Source organism: Furipterus horrens, unplaced genomic scaffold, assembly GCF_987537825.1.
Source record: "Furipterus horrens unplaced genomic scaffold, mFurHor1.1.pri manual_scaffold_3, whole genome shotgun sequence".
Classification (NCBI taxonomy): Eukaryota; Metazoa; Chordata; class Mammalia; order Chiroptera; family Furipteridae; genus Furipterus; species Furipterus horrens.
In genome coordinates, this window is record NW_028327173.1 from 11,052,334 (window position 1) to 11,072,307 (window position 19,974).

At 54.4% G+C, this 19,974-nt stretch overlaps 1 protein-coding gene across 3 annotated transcripts in view; it reads left to right on the forward strand.

Annotated features, from left to right (window-relative positions):
* Positions 1-19,974, forward strand: part of PAX7 (paired box 7) — a 95,206-nt gene that overhangs the window by 35,159 nt on the left and 40,073 nt on the right. For all 3 annotated transcript variants that reach the window (XM_090271466.1, XM_090271468.1, XM_090271467.1), the window contains one exon: positions 17,914-18,113. In XM_090271466.1, coding sequence (XP_090127592.1) covers positions 17,914-18,113 — 200 coding nt within the window. The remainder of the gene's footprint in view (positions 1-17,913; positions 18,114-19,974) is intronic.

The following is a 19,974-nucleotide window of genomic DNA, read 5'->3' on the forward strand; positions in this document are numbered from 1 at the left end:
GATGCCTGCCCGTGGAGGCCTGCTGTCACCTCCCCTCCTCTGTCTGCTGACATACCCTGAGAGTGTCTGTGGGCCTGTGGGACTGGAGAGGGGGCCTGACACCTGCCAGTGGGACGTCTGGCTAGTCACGCACATGTCCTCTCTCGGCTCCGTTTTCTCGCCTGGAAGACTATGAGGTGGGACTACATTTTCTCTCAGGTTGCTCCCGGCTTGAATGGACTGACCCCCTTAGCCCAGAAGGAGGTCTCGGAGAATCTGTCTGAGAACAGGGAGGCCGGTGCCTGCTCCAGACCTGAGATCCACCTCACACTCTGCTTCTGAACCTTGGTTTCCTTATCTATAAATGGAACAATAAGAGTCACGACATTGCTTAAGTGAGCTAATCCCCCCAAAGTCTTTAACAGTGTCTGGCGCAGAGGAAATACTTGCGGCGAACCGGGCATGATCGCTGCTGATGGCTTCCCTGCAGCCCAGAGCCGTCGTATGTAAAGTGGGCGGTCACAGAGTCTAGCAGGTGGTACTAGTGTCAGGATGAAATGAGGTAGGAAGTGCCCGGACCTCGGTGCCTGGCCAGCGGTCCCAGCGATTGTAAAGTCAGTGAGTTGCACAGGTGTGGCTGAGTCTCCCATTTCTGAGCCCCATAACGGGATTGGAGGCAGTTGGAGCTGAAAGTGGGGGTAGGGTGGAGACAGGGTAGGGTGGCTTTTGGTTGGCCTCCCCAGGGTGCCAAAGACACTGTCCCACACTCCCTGCGTGCCCAGGCCCAGGGACCTGCTGTGCCCCTCCCTGCACTCTTAGCCCATGGCTGAGGCCCTGCCTGCTGTACCCATAGCCCGGCCCAGCCCAGGCCTTGTTCTTCAGCAAGCACCCTCTTCACCCTCTCGCTTCCCCTTGGGCCAGAGCGCTCAAGCCCTAATTTATGGAACCGGACCTGGAGCCCAGATGTGCAGTCCCCTAGGGCGTCCGTCTGTCTGTCCATTCGTCTGTCCATCACATGTCATCTCTGGTCTAGCTCCAGGGCCTGGAGAAGTGGGTGCCAGCCAGCTGGTGGGGGCTGCAGGCTCTTTAGGTGACAGCATCCACCTGCCTCCTTGTCCCATCAGGCACCACTTAAGGGGATGTACCCTTAAAACGTGGAGGGCTGGGGATGCCTTCAGAAATGGAAATGGGAGGCATTTGTTTATAATTTACTGCCTGACACGTAACGGGAACCCGATGGGACCAATAAAGGCTCTGCGCTCACCCAACTCCCGCCTCGAAAGTGCTGGAGCCAGTCCAGTTCTCTGGAGGCAAATGCATCTCAGAGTGGGGGAAACCGCTCCGCACCCCCACCGCGTGCCACCCTCCCGCCTGCCTGCCCACTCGCCAAACTTTTGCAAGACTCCGCACTGTTCCCCAGATCAGTCCTGGCTGCCAGCCTTTCCAAGCTGTGGGGCAGGAAAGTGGGGTGGGGGCCTGCTTTTGAGGTAGAAAAGGGCCAAGGAGGCAATTTGGGAACGGCTAGAATATTCTGGGCACAAGACAGGCCAAGAGAGGGGGCCCATGATGGAGGAGAAATCCAGTTTTCAATTTTCCCCAAGAGAAAAATGAACACATGAGAGACAGCGTAATTTTCCAGTGCGCAGGCCATAAGCAAAACCTCCCTGAGACATTGTGAGTTATTAAAGAGCAGGAAAGAAAAGAAATTGTAAAATCAGTTTGCCTTTAGCAGAACCATACAATGCTCTCTTATTTCCAGGGGAATCTAATTAGAGGGCAGGTGGCCAAGCCTGCGAGGGCACGAAAGCTGGAGGTCGGGGCTGGGGGGCCCCAGGGGCTGCGTGGGAGGAAGGCTGGGAGGGTCAAGTTGGGCTGAGGGGGAGCATTTTCCCTCCCAGCATCACGGAAGCCTTAGCTGATGTGGATTCGAATCCTGGATCTTGGCTCTGCCTGATGTCTTTGAGTTTGGGGGCTTAACCTGAGCCTTGTTTCTTCATGTAAAAACGGGAACAGTAGAACTCGTTGGTGTAGCTGTTGGGATGAGGTGAAGGAATACATGGGCAGAGCTTGACACGCCCTGGGTGCTGATGTGTGTTGATTTCTGGTCTTTCCTATCCACTGCGGTTAGCAACTCCCACATGTCCAGCGCCAATGCAGTCTGCGTCTCCAGGCACCCCGGCCACCCCTCCAGCTTCAGAGCTGCCACCCCCCCCCATCTCTTTCCCCACCTGCCCTCTGAATCTGCCCACCCCTAGCTTCCTAGTGTCACACGTCTAGCTCAGCCTCTGAGGCCACCAAGCCACCCATTCTCCTCCCTGCAACCCCTTGCAGGGTATTTAAGATTCTTTTATGAAAATATCAATTATTTTGTTCAGAACTACAGAAAGTCCCCGGAATTGTAAGCACACATGCACACACGTGCACACCCAACAGGACCACGACTGATGGTAACGTGTGTCCTTCCACACCTGTCTCACAAAATACAGGATCTGGTACCTTCCCATGGTATCTGTCCATATTGTGAATGCTGCAGCCCCTCCCACCAGATGCAGTGCAGGCCACAGAGCCCTGATGTTTTCAGGAGCCCCCGTCAGTGCTGTTTGGATCGAGCACAGGATGGCATTGGAGGGAGAGAAGGGAAGGAAGCAAAGGGGTCTAGAACAAGAGGTACTGGTAGGTGGACCTTTGGCAATTTCCCAGGCCTTTCCCTGTACTCACTCAGAGAATGGCAAGCAGAGTCTGTATATGGTTTCAGATTCCTGGTGGAACTGGGTTCCAGTCCTGGCACAGCCACATAGAGCTGTGTGTGACCTCGGGTAAGCCATTGTGAGTCTGGTTTCATGTCAATAACGCCAGCCTGCGGGACCTGAGCTTTGTGAGGACCAATTATGCTTGCCAAGCACAGCACCTGGCCCCAGGTAAGCACATGACAAGTGCTCAGCATCACTGTTTCATATCCTGAGAGGACCACCTGTTCTTCAGAACTGGGAAGCCCAACCTCTAACCCTCAGCTCCTTAAAGGAGGCTGTTTTGCCCACCCTCAGATATGTAGAAACACGATTTGTCCCCTGAGAACCAGCATGTTTTCAGATTCCACGCCCTCCCGGCTAGTTTAATGTAACGAACCTCTGGCTGGCCACATTTGGGGAAAATAACATTATTTATTCTATCAAGATTCAGTAAACTGAACCCAGAACAATAATTGTTCCAGGGTGTGAGTAACAGATTTTATTTTTATTGATCAAAAAAAAATTTTTTTATCGAAAACACATCAAACTAGAAAAGGCGTAAGCAGCAGGATCAAATTGAATTTTAACTCCTTTAAAAACTGGCTCCCTCCCGCAACCCGTTTCCAAAGATGTCTTTGCAGTGAGATGCTCTCAGTCTAGGGGGGCCGAGGGACTCCACGGGCAGTGGAGGCTGCTGTGCAGCCATCACTAAGACCCTGCATTTGCATTTGGTCCACCCTGGAGTGGACTGAACATCTGCATGCAGACCGGGGAATTCAGTGGAGTACCTCTGTATGGATTTACAGAGCGCCGGTCCTCCGGACCTCTTGGAACTGTTCAGCTGGTGAGCTGGGGCTTTTGGCGTGGGGCCAGGTGTCTGGTGTTGCATAAATACATGTCTAATGAGGTGATCGTGCAGGATGATCCTAGCACACTTCCCAATAATCACATTGGTTTGAAAAGCAAACCATCATAGGCGTCTGTTGGGACACTACAAGTTATTGCATGGACCTGGGCATGCAGGAGGGGCAATGCATTCATTCCTAAATGTGCACTCGTTCATTCATTTGTTCATTTAATAAACGTGTGTTGAGCTCTTCCCGTGGGCCAAGTCCTCTTCTGGGCCTTGGGAATAAAGTAATGAACAAAACAGATAAAAATCCTTGTCCTCCTGGAGAGGAAAGATTGTCCTTCCCAATTATTCAAGCTGGGAGGCTGGAAGACAGGTCATGGAGGAGGCAGGTGTCAGGTGTGGTCCCCGACGTCAGCCTTTTAGAGGTCACTCTGCTGAGTGACAGCTCTTTCCCCTTGGGAATACAGGGACACATCTGATTGCTGAAGTCGAAGGGAAGGATGGTGGGGGGAAGAAAAGCGACGTAGGTAAGAGTCAGGTGGAGAGAAGGGGTGAAAATAGGTGGGTTCAGAGGCTGGGACGCGTCAGGAGGCAGGTTGGGTCTTGGTCAGGGCTCCAGGCAACCGTGGCCATGGTCTGTCAAGAATCTGATGACCCAGCTACCATGTCATTTGCAGGAGCAGGGACCACAGAGAAGACAAGCTTGCCTCTTGGCTGCACATACCTTGGGCTGAGTTTCTGTCCCCCCACCCCACCCATCCAGTGTGAAAAGATCTTGGAGCCCCGTGGGGCTGAGAGCCTGGCACTCTTTCAGCCCTTCGATGTCCATTGTGATAATCAGTTAGAAGTTGCCTGGTTTTCTCTTTCCATAGAACAGTGTTTTATTTTTTAGCTGTTGCTGTTTTTCTCAGAGGTCTATAGCACACCGGTTCTCAAACTGTGGCCCCACGAGCAGCAAGCAGCATCACCAGGGGACTTGTTGGAAATCAAGTTCGTAGACTCCACCTTGTGAATCCGCAGCTCCCACAGAGGCCCAGCCGTGTGTGTGCGACAAGCCCTCCAGGGGATTCTGACGCCCTGAAGATGCTGAGAGGCCCCTCGATTTACTTAAAATGCATTCATTGGCTTTGGCCTGGACCCACCTGGGTTTGAAGGGGGCTCAGCCTCTTAGCATCTGAGCAGGTTTCCACACCTTTCGAGGGTTCCCCAAAGAGCACCGGCCCTGAGATGATTGTGAGGGTACCGTGAGGGGACACAACTCCTGCTGAATTCCAGGCACACAAACTGTCTGTCCCTGTTTCTTCCTTCCGTTACTGCGTTATGCGGCAGAAGCGGATGAAGGTGTTCAGTAGGGCAGGTGCCAAGCGGCTTTGAAAAAATCAACCTCACCAACTCAGAGAGCAAGAGAATGGCAGAATCATGGGAGCACCAAGCCAGAAGATGTTAGACCCACAGACTATCAAGTCCTGCCCCTTTTTTACACATGAGGAAACAGAGGCTCACAGAGGCCAAGCACCTCTGGCCCAGGTGACATGGCCATGTCAGAGCTGCCCCACTTGTCCCCAGACCCCCTTCTGAATACACAGCTGCTTCCTTCCATCTCTGTTCTGCCTTCTGAGTTATTTTGCACAGAGACTTACAGCGAGGGAGCCCCAAATGAGCCCCTAACTGCTTTTTGCAAGTATCTTTTGAAGTAGGACATCGTGTCGATTTGGTTCTTTGCTCTGTCAGCCACAGCTGGTTCAGTACTTACATGTGTTCAACGCTCTGTGTTGAGTGGTGGATGGATTAATGTCTTGAAGGTGTGGCCCTAAGTTTGAGTCTCTTTGGCTTCTTCTCCTCTTGGCGGTTTCTCTGGGGGCAGGAGCCTGGGCAAGGGGAGAGGGCAGCAGATCAAGGGGGACCCCTACCCTTGATGGATGCATGTGATGGCCTTCCCATTGACCCACCAGCATCCCAACACTGGGACCTGGCTCCAGCCGGTGTCTGCTTCAGGACCCAAGTCTTCCAGGGCTGCGCGTCCGCCTGACATAATACGTAACAGTAATTAAGAAATAAGCCGCCTCGCCCAGCTTCGCAACGATCATTTGGCTAAGTAACTACCATGGTCCAGTGCCTCAAAAATCACCATTAGAGTACGCTCCTTAGGGCCATAAAATTTCTCGTTTTCTGCCTTTCATCAGCCTACCCCTGCAATCTTCGCCTTGCTTTATTTATACATTCGTCCTCAAACAATGGCAATAAACTCTTTCCCAGAGTGTTGCAAATCAGAAATTTGTCCACATTTTTCCACCACCTTCCACTGTGGACCTGCTCTGCCTGGGAACGGCCCAGCCAGGCCAGCTGGAGAGGCTGGGCTGCAGTAGATTGATGGGGGCACGACAGGGTGGGGCTGCTGGGGAGGGGTGGGGGAGGGGGCAGCTGGAGAATGCACCATGAAAGGCCTCTGGCTGCCCAGTGAACAGCCTGAGATACAAGGGGCTGTGACTGGCAGAGGGGAGGGGCGGAGGGGGGAGGGTGAAGCCTCCCTCTCCCCTCCCCCTAAGAGAGGACTGGGAGGCAGCCTTGGGCCCGGGGAGAGTGTAAGGGCAATAAAATCCACCTTTCTGGTGTCCCCCCAGGAATCAGACGATGTCAGGGTGCCCACACTGCACCTCCAACTTAGAACCCCACTGCCCTCTGGAGCTGTTCACTACCCATATCAATCAATCATTCTTTTCTCCAGCCTTTACCAAAAACCCTGGCTGGTTTGGCTCAGTGGATTGAGCGTCGGCCTGCGAGCTAAGTGTCGCTGGTTCGATCTTCCAGTCAGGGCACATCAGAGAAGGAAAACTCTGACTCCAAAAAACCTCCGCTGCCTTGCGGCATACCTCTTCAGGGGAAAGACTAAGGGAGTAAACCCCGACAGAAAATCCGGAGCCGGAGTCCCTAAGGCGGTTTGACGTTGTAGTCAACACCGGCAACTCCTGCGGCGCACCTGAAGCCAAGCTGTATTGACTCCGTCTTTCCCTTGGACCCTTCAGCTGCGAAGAGAGGGGGGGTCTGCTGCATGGGCAACAGCAGACCCTCCATATCACCCTGCCCAGGCTCTGTAGCTTCAGCTTCACTGGAGAGGACACTCCAGCGACATCGCAAGATGTCGATTCAACACGGGAGGAGACAGATACCGTGTCACTCCCGAGTCGGACTGCACAGCCATTCTCGGCGGTGCAGATAGACTCTTAAGAAGCTACACCATCGTCTCGAGACGGACGGCTGCCGACGACGACCGAAAACCCTGCTGTGTGCCAGGAACTGGTCTGGGCTCCGCGGTGTGAAGTAATGAATGAATCAGCTACAACCCAGACCTCCTCCTCAGGGCTGTTCTTGCAGATCCAGGAGGACCTTTTGTTTTTAGGGATGAGGAAAATGGGGCCCAGAGAGGGGTTTAGACTTGCCAAAGGTCACACAGCAAGTGGAAGGCAAAGTCAGAGACAAGCTTCAAGGTTCCAACTTGGAGTCCCCTTGTCTTTCCAAGCAGCCCCCAGGCTCCCTGAGAACCCTCCTCTGGGCAAGGTAATAGTCCTGTAATTTTTTAAAGAGTTTTAAATCTTGTTGATTCTAGAGAGAGGGGGAGGGAGAGAGAAAGAAAGGGAGAGAAACATGGATGTGAGAAACATCTATCAGTTGCATCTTGCACACACACCCCCTGGGGGGTGAGCCTGCAACCCAGGCACGTTCCCTGACCAGGAATCAAACCGGTGACTTTTTGCTCTGTGGGATGACACCCAACCAACTGAGCCACACCAGCCGAGGGCAGTGGTCCTGTCATTCGGCTGTGGTGCTGGGTATCTGTAGCTGGTCTGCGAGGGCACCTCGGGGGTGACCATTTGCCTATTAATCTGGACTGGCTGACTGGAGGTAGCAGTGGGTGGGCAGGTCACTCAGCCGATGGCGTTGGTGTTGGTCTGCAGAGGGGAAGACTGTTTGGTGTGCGTCCAGGTAACGCTTTTTGTTTCTAAGGAGTGGCCTCCTTTAAAGCCGCTCATCCTTGTGGCGGGACGGCCCAGCTTGCTTTTCCAGGGCCCCTGCTTGACTTTCCCATCTGCACTCTATGGTCAGCCCGCAGCTCTGCCCACCTTTAAGAGAGGGGTTCTCTTTGAACGGGGCAGCAGGATCTGAGATACCTGCTCGCTTCTACGATGGTGAAATTTACTTGCCGTGGTTGTCATCAGCGTCTGTGGGGGACGGGGGCAGCAGGTTCCTAGTAAATACCTATTGGGCACATGCTTCTCTGTGCACCTTGACCTGCAACATACAGTTAGATTTCAGAGTTTTCTTTTTAAAGGGTGGGTGGGGGTGGGGATGGGTGGGAATTGGGTGGGTAGAAGTGACCGCCAACGGAAAGAAATCAGTAACAATTCTGAGACTACAATTTTGGGGATGCTTGAGTCAGTTTTTGTGCCTGTGATGACAAGGGCAACGGTTTCTTTGATTAACTGGGGGCTTGCAGTTCCTGTTTGAGACTGTTACTTAGAACCTTCTAGAATGATAACCACAGAGCTGCTCCCCGTCACCCTGTCGTGGGGTAACACCCAGTTATAACAGAAGGAATAGGGTTTCCATCTTCAAGAATCTCCCAGTCTTATTGTGATGGCACCATCTCTACGCCAGAGTGTCCCTAGTCCGATGGGGGAAAACCAAGTTCCCACACTCCTCAAGTTCAAATGAACCTTTTACAAACTGGATGATAAGGTGTGTTTGGGTAAAAGAACATCCACACTGAAAGTTAATGGTCAATCTGTAGCAGGAGTCAGTCGATGCCAAAGGCCCAGAGGATGGCACAGGTGGCACATGCCACAGGGATTCAAGGAGTGCTCTCTACAGTGACAGTCCCGGAGAGCTTCAGGGGCTCAGTGCACCCTGAGTCCAGGTTTGAAGAGTGGGGTAAGTGAGACAGTCGGAAATAATGTGAGGGGCATCTTCCTAGGCCACAGCAGGTAGACAGGCCTAGAAGTGACCTGCAGGGACAGGCACATTTGGGCCAGTGCAAGGAAGACCTTGGAGACCAGGCTCCCAAGTGTCACCTTGATAGGTAAGAAGGGGGTCTCTGGGGTCAGCTGCGTTTCGCTGTCACACTGACATTGAGTTAGTTAACTCCTTTGAGCTCAGCTTCCTTTCTATAAACAGCGGCTGATAATAATACTGATGACAATACTTACCTCTTAGGGTTATAGTGGGAAATCATGACTTGCTACAGGAGAGGCACACAGCAGCTATTTTTGTTCATTCTCCTGGGGCCTTCATGCCCAGTCCTGCTGTAGGAGACTTGGTGTGATCACGGAGCCCAGACTTCGGGGTACACTGAGCCCCAGGTATAAGCCCTTTTTCAGGGCTGAACCAGAGCCAGGGGGTTCAAAGGACGGAGGGAGGCGGAGGCCAGGGGTCGCGAGGCCACTTGCCATCCCGCCTCCTCTGACAACTTTCCAACGGGCTGCAGCCCCCCTGCCTCTCAGAGCTCCAGCACGGAGGAGGGAGAGTCGGGGTGGGGAGGAGGAGGGTCCGAGCAGGCTTGACTTCTCAGGCATATGGTCCTTTCACAGTGGCTTTGTGGGGCGCTGACGGGTGGCCGAGCTGCCTTTTTCTTGCCACGCCGGGCAGCTTCATCTGGCCACGGGGCCCCAGCTGCTGCTCTTTCCCCTTCACTGACTCTGAGGCCTCATCCCAGGCCTCCCAGGCCCAGCTTCCTGAGGGCCTGGGTCCCTCTCTGGGCCCTGAGCACCTGCCAGCATTTGTATGCCAGCTGCAGCGCTTACCTGAGACCCCGGCACCCTCCGCTCTCTGCGGGCACTGTTTACACCTGGGATGGCTTTCCTTGGGGATGGCATTGGATGGGGGTCTGTGGGCGTGGCTGGGGTTGTGCAGAGTTCCCACCATAGTAGAGAAGGGAGGGGTGACAAAAGGTTTCATTCATTCATGCATTTGTTCCTTTCCTTTGTGTTTTGTGCCAGGCAAGTGTGCTTGCTTCTGGGGGGATACAAGAGTAAATGAAGTTCACATCATATGCAGGCACCAGTAATAGCAAAAGCAATAATGATAATAATAGTAACTAACATACTGTATATGGAGCAATCACTGTGTAACTGGCACTGCTGTAAGTCCTTGTCTCGCAATAAATCACTTAATTTTCACGCGTGAGGACTCTATGCAGAGGGCACTATTGTTTCCCTCACTGTATGAGGCCGCTGCAGCCCAGAGGGTGACGTGACCGAGTGAGCACGGCAAGTAGGCTGTGATAATTGCATCAAGGGCACCACTTGGCGTTTCTTGAGGTTCCTGTCCATGCAGCCACCCTAACACTCCGAGAAGTAGGCGGTGGCATTTCTCAGTCCCAATGGGTAGATGGGAAATGGAGATTCCAAGATCATAAGTGACATGCTCAAGGCCACATAGCGGGTCAGGGACTGCGCCTGGGTTGCCAGCCAGCTGCCCATTTACCAGGCTCCCGTCTGAATGAGAGGAGAGAGTGGGTGCATCAGGGAGTCAGTCCGGGTGCCCGGCACCCACAGCTCTCGGAGCTCCGCCTCCAGACCCAGTGTTCCGCTTTTCCTTTTCTCCCTCTTGACTCTCATCACTGTCCCCGTTTTAGAAATAAAGAGAATGAGGCTGGGGAGGTGAAAAGCACACCCAGCATCTATAGCTCTTGTGGGGGAGCGGGGGCAGATCCAGAATTCACATGTCTCTTCCCACTTCCCCCCAGTGTCTACCTGGGGCTGCCTCGGACCCCAATCCCAAGGCCCCTTTCAGGAGCTGATGCAGAGAGCTCTGCCATCTGCCAACAGCCCACTGAGGAAGTGAAGGAAAGCATTGTTTTCAAGGTTGTCATAAAGTCACAGGAAGAGTGTAAAAGAGGACAGTGAGCTGAGCTCTTGCAGTGGGGCTTTCTCTTGCCTCTAAGGCACCTGCTTAAAATGCCCGCCTTCTCCCCTCCCCAAGCCACAGCGGCTGTCCCCTTTCAAAACTCTCATTTGCTGCCAGGGTGCCAGCAGGTCAAGGAGATGGAGTTGGAAGGGTCCTCACAACGGCTTCACCTTCACCCTCTTGCCTTCAGGGCAGGTGAACCTTGGTTTTGAACTCTGCACCCAGTACGTCTTCTGTGAGTCCCTTTGCTCAGACGGTCCCAGCCCCCTACAGACCCTCTCTTCTCCCCCACTCGTGACTTGTGCTTGGTGTATAGTTCAGTGCAGAAAGAGCTCTGGATCCACCATGAGAAGGCGCTGTTTCAAGCAGTACTCCTTCCTTCGCCCCAGATCTGCCCGCCCTAGTGGGAATGCAGGAAGAGGCCCTCTCTAGTGCCTGAGAACCATATTATGCTGTTGATGCAGAAGCCACCATCAGAGTAAAATAAAGGGGGGAAGGGTGACGTCTGATGGGTTAGATGCGGACTTCCCGGAGAAGGAATATTGGTCAAATTTAGGTTGTAAGCAAAGTGAGAGTTCCACCCTGGCTTTCTAAAGAAACCCCCTTGCTTCCCTCCCCGCCTGGAGTTGGGAGAGTGAAATCGGGACAGTTGACTCCTCTCAGAGACTGAGAAACAGCACAGGGTTGGAAGCTAGACAGGGCCAATTTGGAGTCCCACCTTGTCAGTACCTCTGATTCTCAGCTGAGTCCCAGCAAGGCGAGCACCCCAGACCCAGGCAGAGACCAATGCTGTCGGGGAAGGCTTCCTGGGGGGAGAGGGTGCGGGCAGGCGTGATCCCAAGCTGAGTCAGAAAGGAGGAGGATTAATGGGAGAGCCAGGAGATCAAGAGGAGGCTGAGACTCGGAAGGGCAGCAATGGAAGAGCTAGGAAAGATCACCAAGAGCAAAGGCATGTCCTTAGAGACCAAGGCTAAGATCGTCCCCACCCCAGCATTCCTAGGTACGTAATTACTGAGTACAGATGCGAAAGCTGGACAGTGAAGAAGGCTGATAGGGAGAAACGGGTTCATTTGAGGAACGGTGTTGGAGGAGAGCCTCACGGACAAGTGGGCCTTAGGGCAAACAAAGCCCGAGACATCGCTGGGGGCAAAAATGACAAAACTGAAATTGTCCTACATTGGGCACATCCTGAGAAGGCCACATCCTTTGGAAAAGACAGTAATGCCAGGAAAAATAGAAGGTGGTAGAAAGAGTGGAAGACGAAACAGGAGATGGATTTTCATAAAAGAAGCCATGGGCAGGAGTCTGCAGGAGCTGGGCCAGGCCACTGCAGACGGGACAGGTTGGACATCACTCATTCACTGGGAGGGCCACCAGGGGTTGGCGCTGCCTCAAACGACACACCTCTTTGCTGAGCACTCACTTGTGCCTGGCACTGTTTCATGCGTTTTAATATACTCGCTCATCTACTCGTTCATTCACTCAACAGATCTGTGAGTACCCACTTTGTGCCCAGCACTGGCGTTGCAGCAGTGACCAAGAAAGACAGGAACACCTGCCCTGGTGCTCTAGTGATGGCCAGGACAGTGGGGCGCAGGGAGCTGGGGACGAACAATAGCATAGAGTCTTTAGCATTTACTGTGATTGTGATATGTGCTGTGGGAAAATGCAAAGCAAGGAAGGTGGGCAGGGGGCCCCAATATCCATGTCTTACACACGTGGAATCCACAGAACCCAGGCAAAGTGCGTCCAGAGCCTGTGGTTTTTTTAAATGCCTCGCTCGGCCTGGCCTGGTCTGCTGAAAGTGGCAGGCCAAGAGAGGCTTGGGGAGGGTGCTCCAGGTGGAGAGGAGGACGCAGCCCATGCAAAGGCCTGCAGTTGCTGGGGTTGCTGGCATCCAGGGAGAGAGGGAGAGGGTTGGGTAGAGGCTAACAGGGATTCTCAGTCTCCTGGCTTTGGTTCTGGGCTGGTTGCATGTGAGGTGTGAAGGGAGAGGAAAGGGATATCAAGGAGGAGTGCCAGGTCTGGATGGTGGTAGTGTGATGGGCACCCAGGAGAAGTCCAGGTGGAAGAGGCAGACAGGAGGAGTTGCTTCCAGGGAAGTTTGAGTTGGGGTCTGAGCCCCACCTCTCCGTCTGATCTCCCGTTGCCCAGCCCTTGTGTGCGGCTGGCGCCTGCAGACATTGCCTAGACGTGTGCGCCATGCGCTGGTTACAGCTGAGCAGTTCCAGCGGAGGGGCTGGGAGGGCGCCCGCCCTGGTCCTGGCTCTCTGGGCCCCCAGCTGAGCTGTAAATGACTTTTCCATTTTCTGAGACCTGCGCCCAGGCCTGTTTGGTATTCAGGGACGCCCGGCCCACACTCGCCAGCTCCCAGCTCTGCCCGAATTACTTGATTAAAACGCATATCAACTATTATGTGATTCGTTTCTCCGCGGCAGCTCCTAGCCGGCCTATGTTAAACTGTAATAAAGGCTGGGCTGGGAGGTGGTGCGGACAGGAGCGCAGGAACCGGGGTGGGAGAGTGTCTCTGCACAGGGTGGTGGGTTCTGACAGAAGGACCCCACATCTCAAAGCCATTGCTGGCTTGCCCCTGATCGTCGTCGTCGGCAGCCGTCCGTCTCGAGAGACGATGGTGTAGCTTCTTAAGAGTCTGTCTGCACCGCCGAGAATGGCTGTGCAGTCCGACTCGGGAGTGACACGGTATCTCCCCTGATATAGAATTTCTGACAAGGGTTTGGAGATGGGTCACCTCCCTCCCACGGGTCCAGAAATTGTGACGATCTCATTGCCAGCCTTCTCCTTTGGCAAAGGGAAAGGAGGGGAAGGTTTGAGGGGTGGGGATGGAGAACAGGCCACCTTGGTTTTCATGATCAGAAATGGAATTCTCCATCCCCCTTGAATTCACTGTAGCAAAGTTGACTCTCATTGGGCTGGGAGTCCTGAAGTCCTGGGTTTTCTTCCCAGGCTCACTGAACATCTGTGAATGGGGCTATTCCTGCTGGTGTGGATGTCCAGGGTTACTGGGAGGAACTATCTTAGGACAGTGGGAGGGGTTATAAACTGTGCAGTGCACGCACAAGTTCAAGGTGATGACTGTTGCAGTGTGTCAGGATTCAAAGGAATTTGTAATCATGCCACTAAGCTCTATTCACCGAATAAGCCCTTACTGAGCACCTGCTGTGTGCTGGGCACAGTCCCTGTACACCCAAGAATCTCCTGCAGCAGTGGGACCCAGAGACCCATAAACAGGCAAATTTGGTGTCCCCTGATGAGCTTCGAGAGCCCCGAGTACAGGCACTGAGCCCACCCTGGATGGGCCCAGAAGTCTTGCTGGGGGAGGCACCCCTGACCTGCGGTCTGCTGGCTGGCAGGAGTGCTCCTCGTGACAGGGGGAGGCGTTCCAAGCTGAGGAAGAGCCCCTTCAAAATCTGGGAGGTGTGAGATGATAGCCTGGCTCGGTCACTTAGGGAAGCTGAGAGCTGGACAGGGAGCTGTGTAGAGTGGCAGGGTGAGTCGGCAGGGCCACGAGGCGGGGCCGGCTGGCGGATCAAGGCTTCCTGAGTCAGTGGCTGTGAAAGCTGCTGGGCTTCAGAGGAGGGGCAGAGGCTGGGTCAGAGGCTGGGGCAGTGGCTGGGGCAGAGGCTGGGGCAGAGGCTGGGTCAGAGGCTGGGGCAGTGGCTGGGGCAGAGGCTGGGGCAGAGGCTGGGTCAGAGGCTGGGGCAGTGGCTGGGGCAGAGGCTGGGGCAGAGCCTGGGGCAGAGCCTGGGGCAGTGGCTAGGGCGGAGGCTGTGAGAGCTGCCCCCAGCAGTATGCTGTCCACTTCCAGGACCCAGGCCTGGACTGGACTCTGCCCTGAGGAGACCTCATTCCCGCCCACCCTTAAGCTGTGACAAACCAAAGGACTTCTGTCACTCCTCCAGGCCTTCATTCTGGGGCTCTCTCAAGTCATGAGTTTTATACCTGCCCTGGCCCTGATTCACCGGGAGGCTGTGTGTCCTTCCTCAGCCTGGGGACTTCCCGGAACAGGCAGTGGTACGTCCTCCATCAGATTGGGAGCTTCGTAAGATGGAGGCTGTTCTGCTCCCGTAAGATTGGGAGGGCCCAAGGTGGGGCTGGTTTTCTTCCTTGCTCTGTATCAGACTCGCCACACCCCGAAGCAGAGAGAGGATACAGGGACCTAGAGAGAGGCTCCCCCACCGCGTCCCGCCCTCCTGGGGCTCTCTCCCGCCTCCCGGCATCTTTCTCTCTCAGGGCTGCTTGAGAGCAGGAGGGCAGGAGCGCAGCTGGCCAGGAGGCTGCCCCCCACTGCCCACCCCACATCCAGCCTCTGTGTAATGAATGCGCTTCCATGTCCGTGCTCCCCACAGGCCCCCCTGTGCCAGCTGCCCAGGCTTTCCACGCACGGAGCAGCCCCAGCCATCAGGGCTTCTCTGTGGCCAAGCCCACCTAATTCTGCTGATGAATTTAACTCTGTCTGGGACTGAAGGGTCCTGGAGGGGGAGGGGCAGCATCACTGGGGAACCTGAAGCGAGGGTGGTGTGGTGGCATCAGGGTTCTTGGTGAATGAGCCCCCCCTGCTCATGCTGCTTTCATCCAGAACCCCACCCTCTACCTTTCCTGCCACCGTCGTTGTCATCATCATCATCATCATCATCATCCCTCGTGCCCTTTACTGGTTCCTAATGACTCCCCCAGTCTTCATTTCATTTCATTTTCAAAGCAACCCATTGAGGCATACGGGCATGTATCATTATCTTCATTTTTACAACTGAGAAAACAGAGGCCCAGAGAGGGGAAGTGACTTGTCAAAGGCCACACAGCAAGGGAAAGACAGAGCCCAGAATCCAGGTGTCAGGCCTCCCAGATCAGGACTCTTGGCTAGACCAGAGCTGCCCCAGAGGGCCCCCAGACTTCCTTCTAATCTGTCCTTCTTCCCCTTCCTTCTCCAGGAGTGAGCATGGGCTTACTGGCTGTGTGGCCTCCATCAAGTTACTGAATCTCTCTGAGCCTTGTTTTCCCTTTTTGTAAAAGAGCCAATAGCCCAGGCCTATTGTGAGGCTGGCATAGACCTAGATGGATCTCTTCCCTTAGGCTGGGCCACTGAGGAAGCGTAAGATCTTTTTCAGAGGCCTGAAGTGATGCATTCCAGTTCTCTTGAAATCTCTCTCAGTCTCTGGCTTGTGAGACAGAGCCTTTGTCTCTCCATTCAGCATCCAGAGGGTTGTTATGGCAACCGCCAACATCCTAGAGGATTCTGGCACACAGTAGAGGCCTGTGTGCCCTGCTTTGCCTTCCCCAGTCTGGGTTTGGGGCTGGGCATCTCTCTTGGCCCAGATCTGTGCTGACTAAGGGGTGGGAGGAACAGGGAGGCGCGGAGGAAGTAGATTCAGTACTCCATGATGATTCTAGAAAGCTGCACATAATTTGGGGGACAAGGGCATTGCATGCACGTGGGGCCTGAGTGGGCACTGACTGAGGCTGGCACCTTGAGTTTATCCTGCAGCCAGTCGGTTGCTAACTGCATTCATGGTGTCGGTTACAGCTGACGGTCTGTTCCAGTATTTCCTTAATATGTTACTCTACACGAAAGCACCTTCACAAACTGAGTTCAAGGAAATGGATGCTCTTGGAAATGGAAAATGGGTATCATGTCCGATAAACAGATGGGAACCATGAAAACAATGTTGTTAATTCTGTAGAGGCTACAGCATGCGGAAAGCTCCGAGCTGTGGCTGGTTCTCTCCACGTTAGGAAGAGAACAGCAGTGTCAGATTCGTGCTGCCCTGTGGGGCCGCCACCAGCCACACATGGCTGTGTACACTTGCATTAAAGTGAAATAACATAAGCAATTCAGTTCTTCTGTGGCACGAGACACGTTTCCAGCACTCCCTGCCACATGTAGCTGATACACCACGTGGAACCATGCAGATCGAGAACATCCCTGTCATCGCAGAAAGGCCTGTTGGAGAGCATTGCTCTGGACAGAACTGAGACTTCATCAGACTGGGGCTTTTCCTAGGACAAGGCAGTGTCTCCCCCTCCAGACTGAGCAGTTTCTGCCCATAGGCTTTGCCGCTGACAACCCTGATGCCCGCCTCACTCAGCTCCTGTCTGGGCTCAAGGGTCCCCATGGGAGGAGGGAGCCTGATGCCCGCTCCCTGACCTGGTTCCTGCCTGTGCTCCCTGCTACCTCCTTCTGAGGCCCCCAGGCTCCTCGTCACTGTCAGAAAACTGAGGTTATGCTGTGAGTTTCAGGAAATGAATCCTTGCGATTAGTTGTCATTGGCTCAGAGCCCTAGACGTGCTGGGGAAGGTGCCCAGGACACCAGCTGTGCCCCTCGCGGCCTCCTCTCAGTGCCGGGGTGCTGGGCAGCCGGTAGGGGGTGGGTGCGGGGCTTGGATTCGACTCCCGCCTCCACCTTTAGGGACGAGGCAGGCAGCGATGAAGGGTGGGCTCCCTCACCTTTGGTTCCCTTGTCACAATCAGGGACAGCCTGGCAGTGACCAATAAAAATCAGGCATGACTATCCAATGGTCAAGGCAGCAGGTTGGAGGGAAGGGGTCTCAGGTGGAGGGGCATTGCCCCAAACTGGATGAGCTCCCAGCTGTGGATGCAGCCCCGTGACAACATGACCCATCGTGGCCTTTGGCATGCCAGGACTTCGCACATGCTCTTCCCCCTCCCTGGAATGCCTTTCCTTTCACCTCCACGTGACCTCGAGGCTGTGTTTGGTTTTGGGGGGGTGGGGAGGTTGTCCTTAGTGGGAGGGGCCCACACCTAGGCATGTAACCAACATGAAGAACAGGGGTGGAGACAGGACACTATTACACATGCTCCCTTCCTTCCTTCTTCCTGCTCTTCCTTCATTTTTGCAGTCTTTTCCCAAAATGCAATAGTGTCATTGGTTAAGTGATCATCGTTTAAAAAATACTAACCTATAAAGAAGAAAACAAGAGTTCTGTCACCCTGAGGTTAACGTTTGTTAATCTTTTCACTGTAGTGTCTCCTAATGTGTCTTCCTCGCTTTTCCCAAAGGTGGGGTCGATCTTTGTACACTGGTTTGTACCTGACCTTTTCTTGAAGTCAGCATTATTGAAGTACGGTTGATAAACCATAAAATTCTCTCTTTTGGGGGGTATAGAGTTCTAGAAATTTTGACAAATGCGTTTATATCATGAAGTCACCCCCTGACTCTGATGTCAAAGACATCCTTCCGTGTCAGTGGAAATAACCTCAGTGCCCAACTGTAGGGGCTTTTTTTTTTCTTTAAGGATTGATTGTACCATAAAGTACTTCACCAGTCCCCTAGGGCTGGGCATGGAGGTTGCTCCCCACTCTTCCCTCTGATAAACAGTGCCCTGTGCCCCTCCGGGATCTGATCCTCAGTGCAGTGCTGGGCCTGAGGGTGGGAACAGAGCACCCCTCCATCTCACCCTCTCGCTTGGCTGTAGGGAACCGGCTGGACGAGGGCTCAGATGTGGAGTCGGAACCCGACCTGCCTCTGAAGCGCAAGCAGCGCCGAAGTCGGACCACGTTCACGGCTGAGCAGCTGGAGGAGCTGGAGAAGGCCTTCGAGAGGACGCACTACCCGGACATCTACACGCGCGAGGAGTTGGCGCAGAGGACCAAGCTGACAGAGGCGCGCGTCCAGGTGAGGGGGCATCTCGGGTGTTGGCGCTGGGATAATCCAGGGGCTGGGATTGAGAAGGGGTGGGGTGGCCCTGTCTGAGGGTTCACGGGGCCCCTGGGGAGCTCTGCAGCAGGGGGGTCTGAGGACCGTGTAGACAAGTAACGCCACCAGCAATTGATGCAGAGTGAGCAAGCAACAAATGCTGATTGAGTGACTGATGGAGCGGTGGACAGTGCCAGGGAAGCCGGGAGCTGCAGTGCGGCCTGCTGGATTGCGTTCATTTCTCCAGGAATTGAGGACATTAAAAAAAAAAAAAAAAAAAGATAAAAGGAGCATTGAAGGAAACATGGAGAAGAAGAGAAGAAAAGGTCAAGGGAAGGAGAGAGGAAGGGAAGAAGGAGGGGACGGCAGTATTCAGCCAGGAAAAGAGGACTCGGGGAGTATAAAAATCTCCAATCTCTGATGAGGGGTGGAAGTGGTTCAGGGGAAAATTTCTGAACAGGCTTAGTTTTCTAAGATGGATAATGAGTTTCCCGTTATGGGAAGCATGCAAGCAGACTGTGCAGGCCTGTTCCTGGTGGATTAGAAGCATCAGAGTGGCCAGACCTTGAACACCCCTCCACACACACACCCTCAAGTGTGTGGCTCCTAACCAGTGGGGGGAGGGGAGGCAGGGTACAGACAGAGCAGAGCCTGCCTGCGTTCAAGGCTGACAGTGGGGGAGGAACTTGCCTCCCCTCCGCAGGCCGAGCTCTCACGTTCTGAGGACTACAGCCCTCTCTGAGTGCAGAGAGAGTCTTAGGACCCCGCTGGGAAGGACTCGGGTTGGGTGGAGGAGGAGGAAGGTCGTGATGAATAGTTCTAGTGGGAACCCTTCCTGGCCTGTCTTCTCCCTGAAAGTGGGAGGCAGTTAGAGGGGCCACCCCATCTCACTGGGGACACTTCCGTCGGAGGTTAGCCAGCCTTTGTGCCAGTCACAGGGCTTGTGCATGACGGGTGGGACCTTGGACCACCTTGTCAGAGTCCGTATGGTCACGCCCCAGGCTGCAGGGAGGGAAGCTGAGGCTTAGAGCAATGACATGCTCAGAGGCACAGAGCAGGGTAGGGGCTGAGCTGGGCCCCAAACTCAGGCCTGGTGGACACAAAAGCTGGGTTCTTTCCATCCAGGAAAAAGAAGTGGACTCAAAGTCTGGAATGTGAAAGCAATAGAGAAAGTTCTAGAAGCAGAGCAATATTTAACCACTCCAGGAACCAGTGTATCTCCCTCTGCCCTCCCTATCCCCACTCCTGCAGTTGGGGGGGGTCCCTTGGCTGCCTTTGAGGGGGACACCCCCAGGAGCAGGGGGCAGGCGGCAGCAGCCAGCTCATCTCATTCCCTCCCCTTCTCTCCAGGGTGACACCCGAGCCTTGCCCCCCTGCCCGGGCCTCCCTCCCTTCCTCTGATCCTGCTGCAGCTGTTCTCTTGGCACATTCCTGGGTGCCTTCTCATTCCCACGTCTGGGGGCCGAGGCTGCTTCCCACCACCTTGAAGCCTGACCGCTCCTTGTAAAATTTCCTGGCTGTCAGGGCAGTGCTTTTATTGGCCCAGGGGACCCAGAAACAGGTGTCACTCAAGGTCCAAGGAGGGAGGGGGCGGGGCCTAGGATGAGGGGCAACAGCTAGGGCCCAGATAGACCCACAGGGAGGGGGCCAGCACAGATGTCTTCCACATGCTGACACCCCCCTCAGACTCTGGGTCTCCCCCTTAGACTCTGGGATACCCCAGGGCGGGGTGGGGTCTCCACCTCAGACTGTGGCTCCCCCAGGGTAGGACTGGGTCTTCCCCCTTAGCCTGAGCGATTTCCCTGCAGACAGAGGAATAATAAATGCTGATTTTTTAATA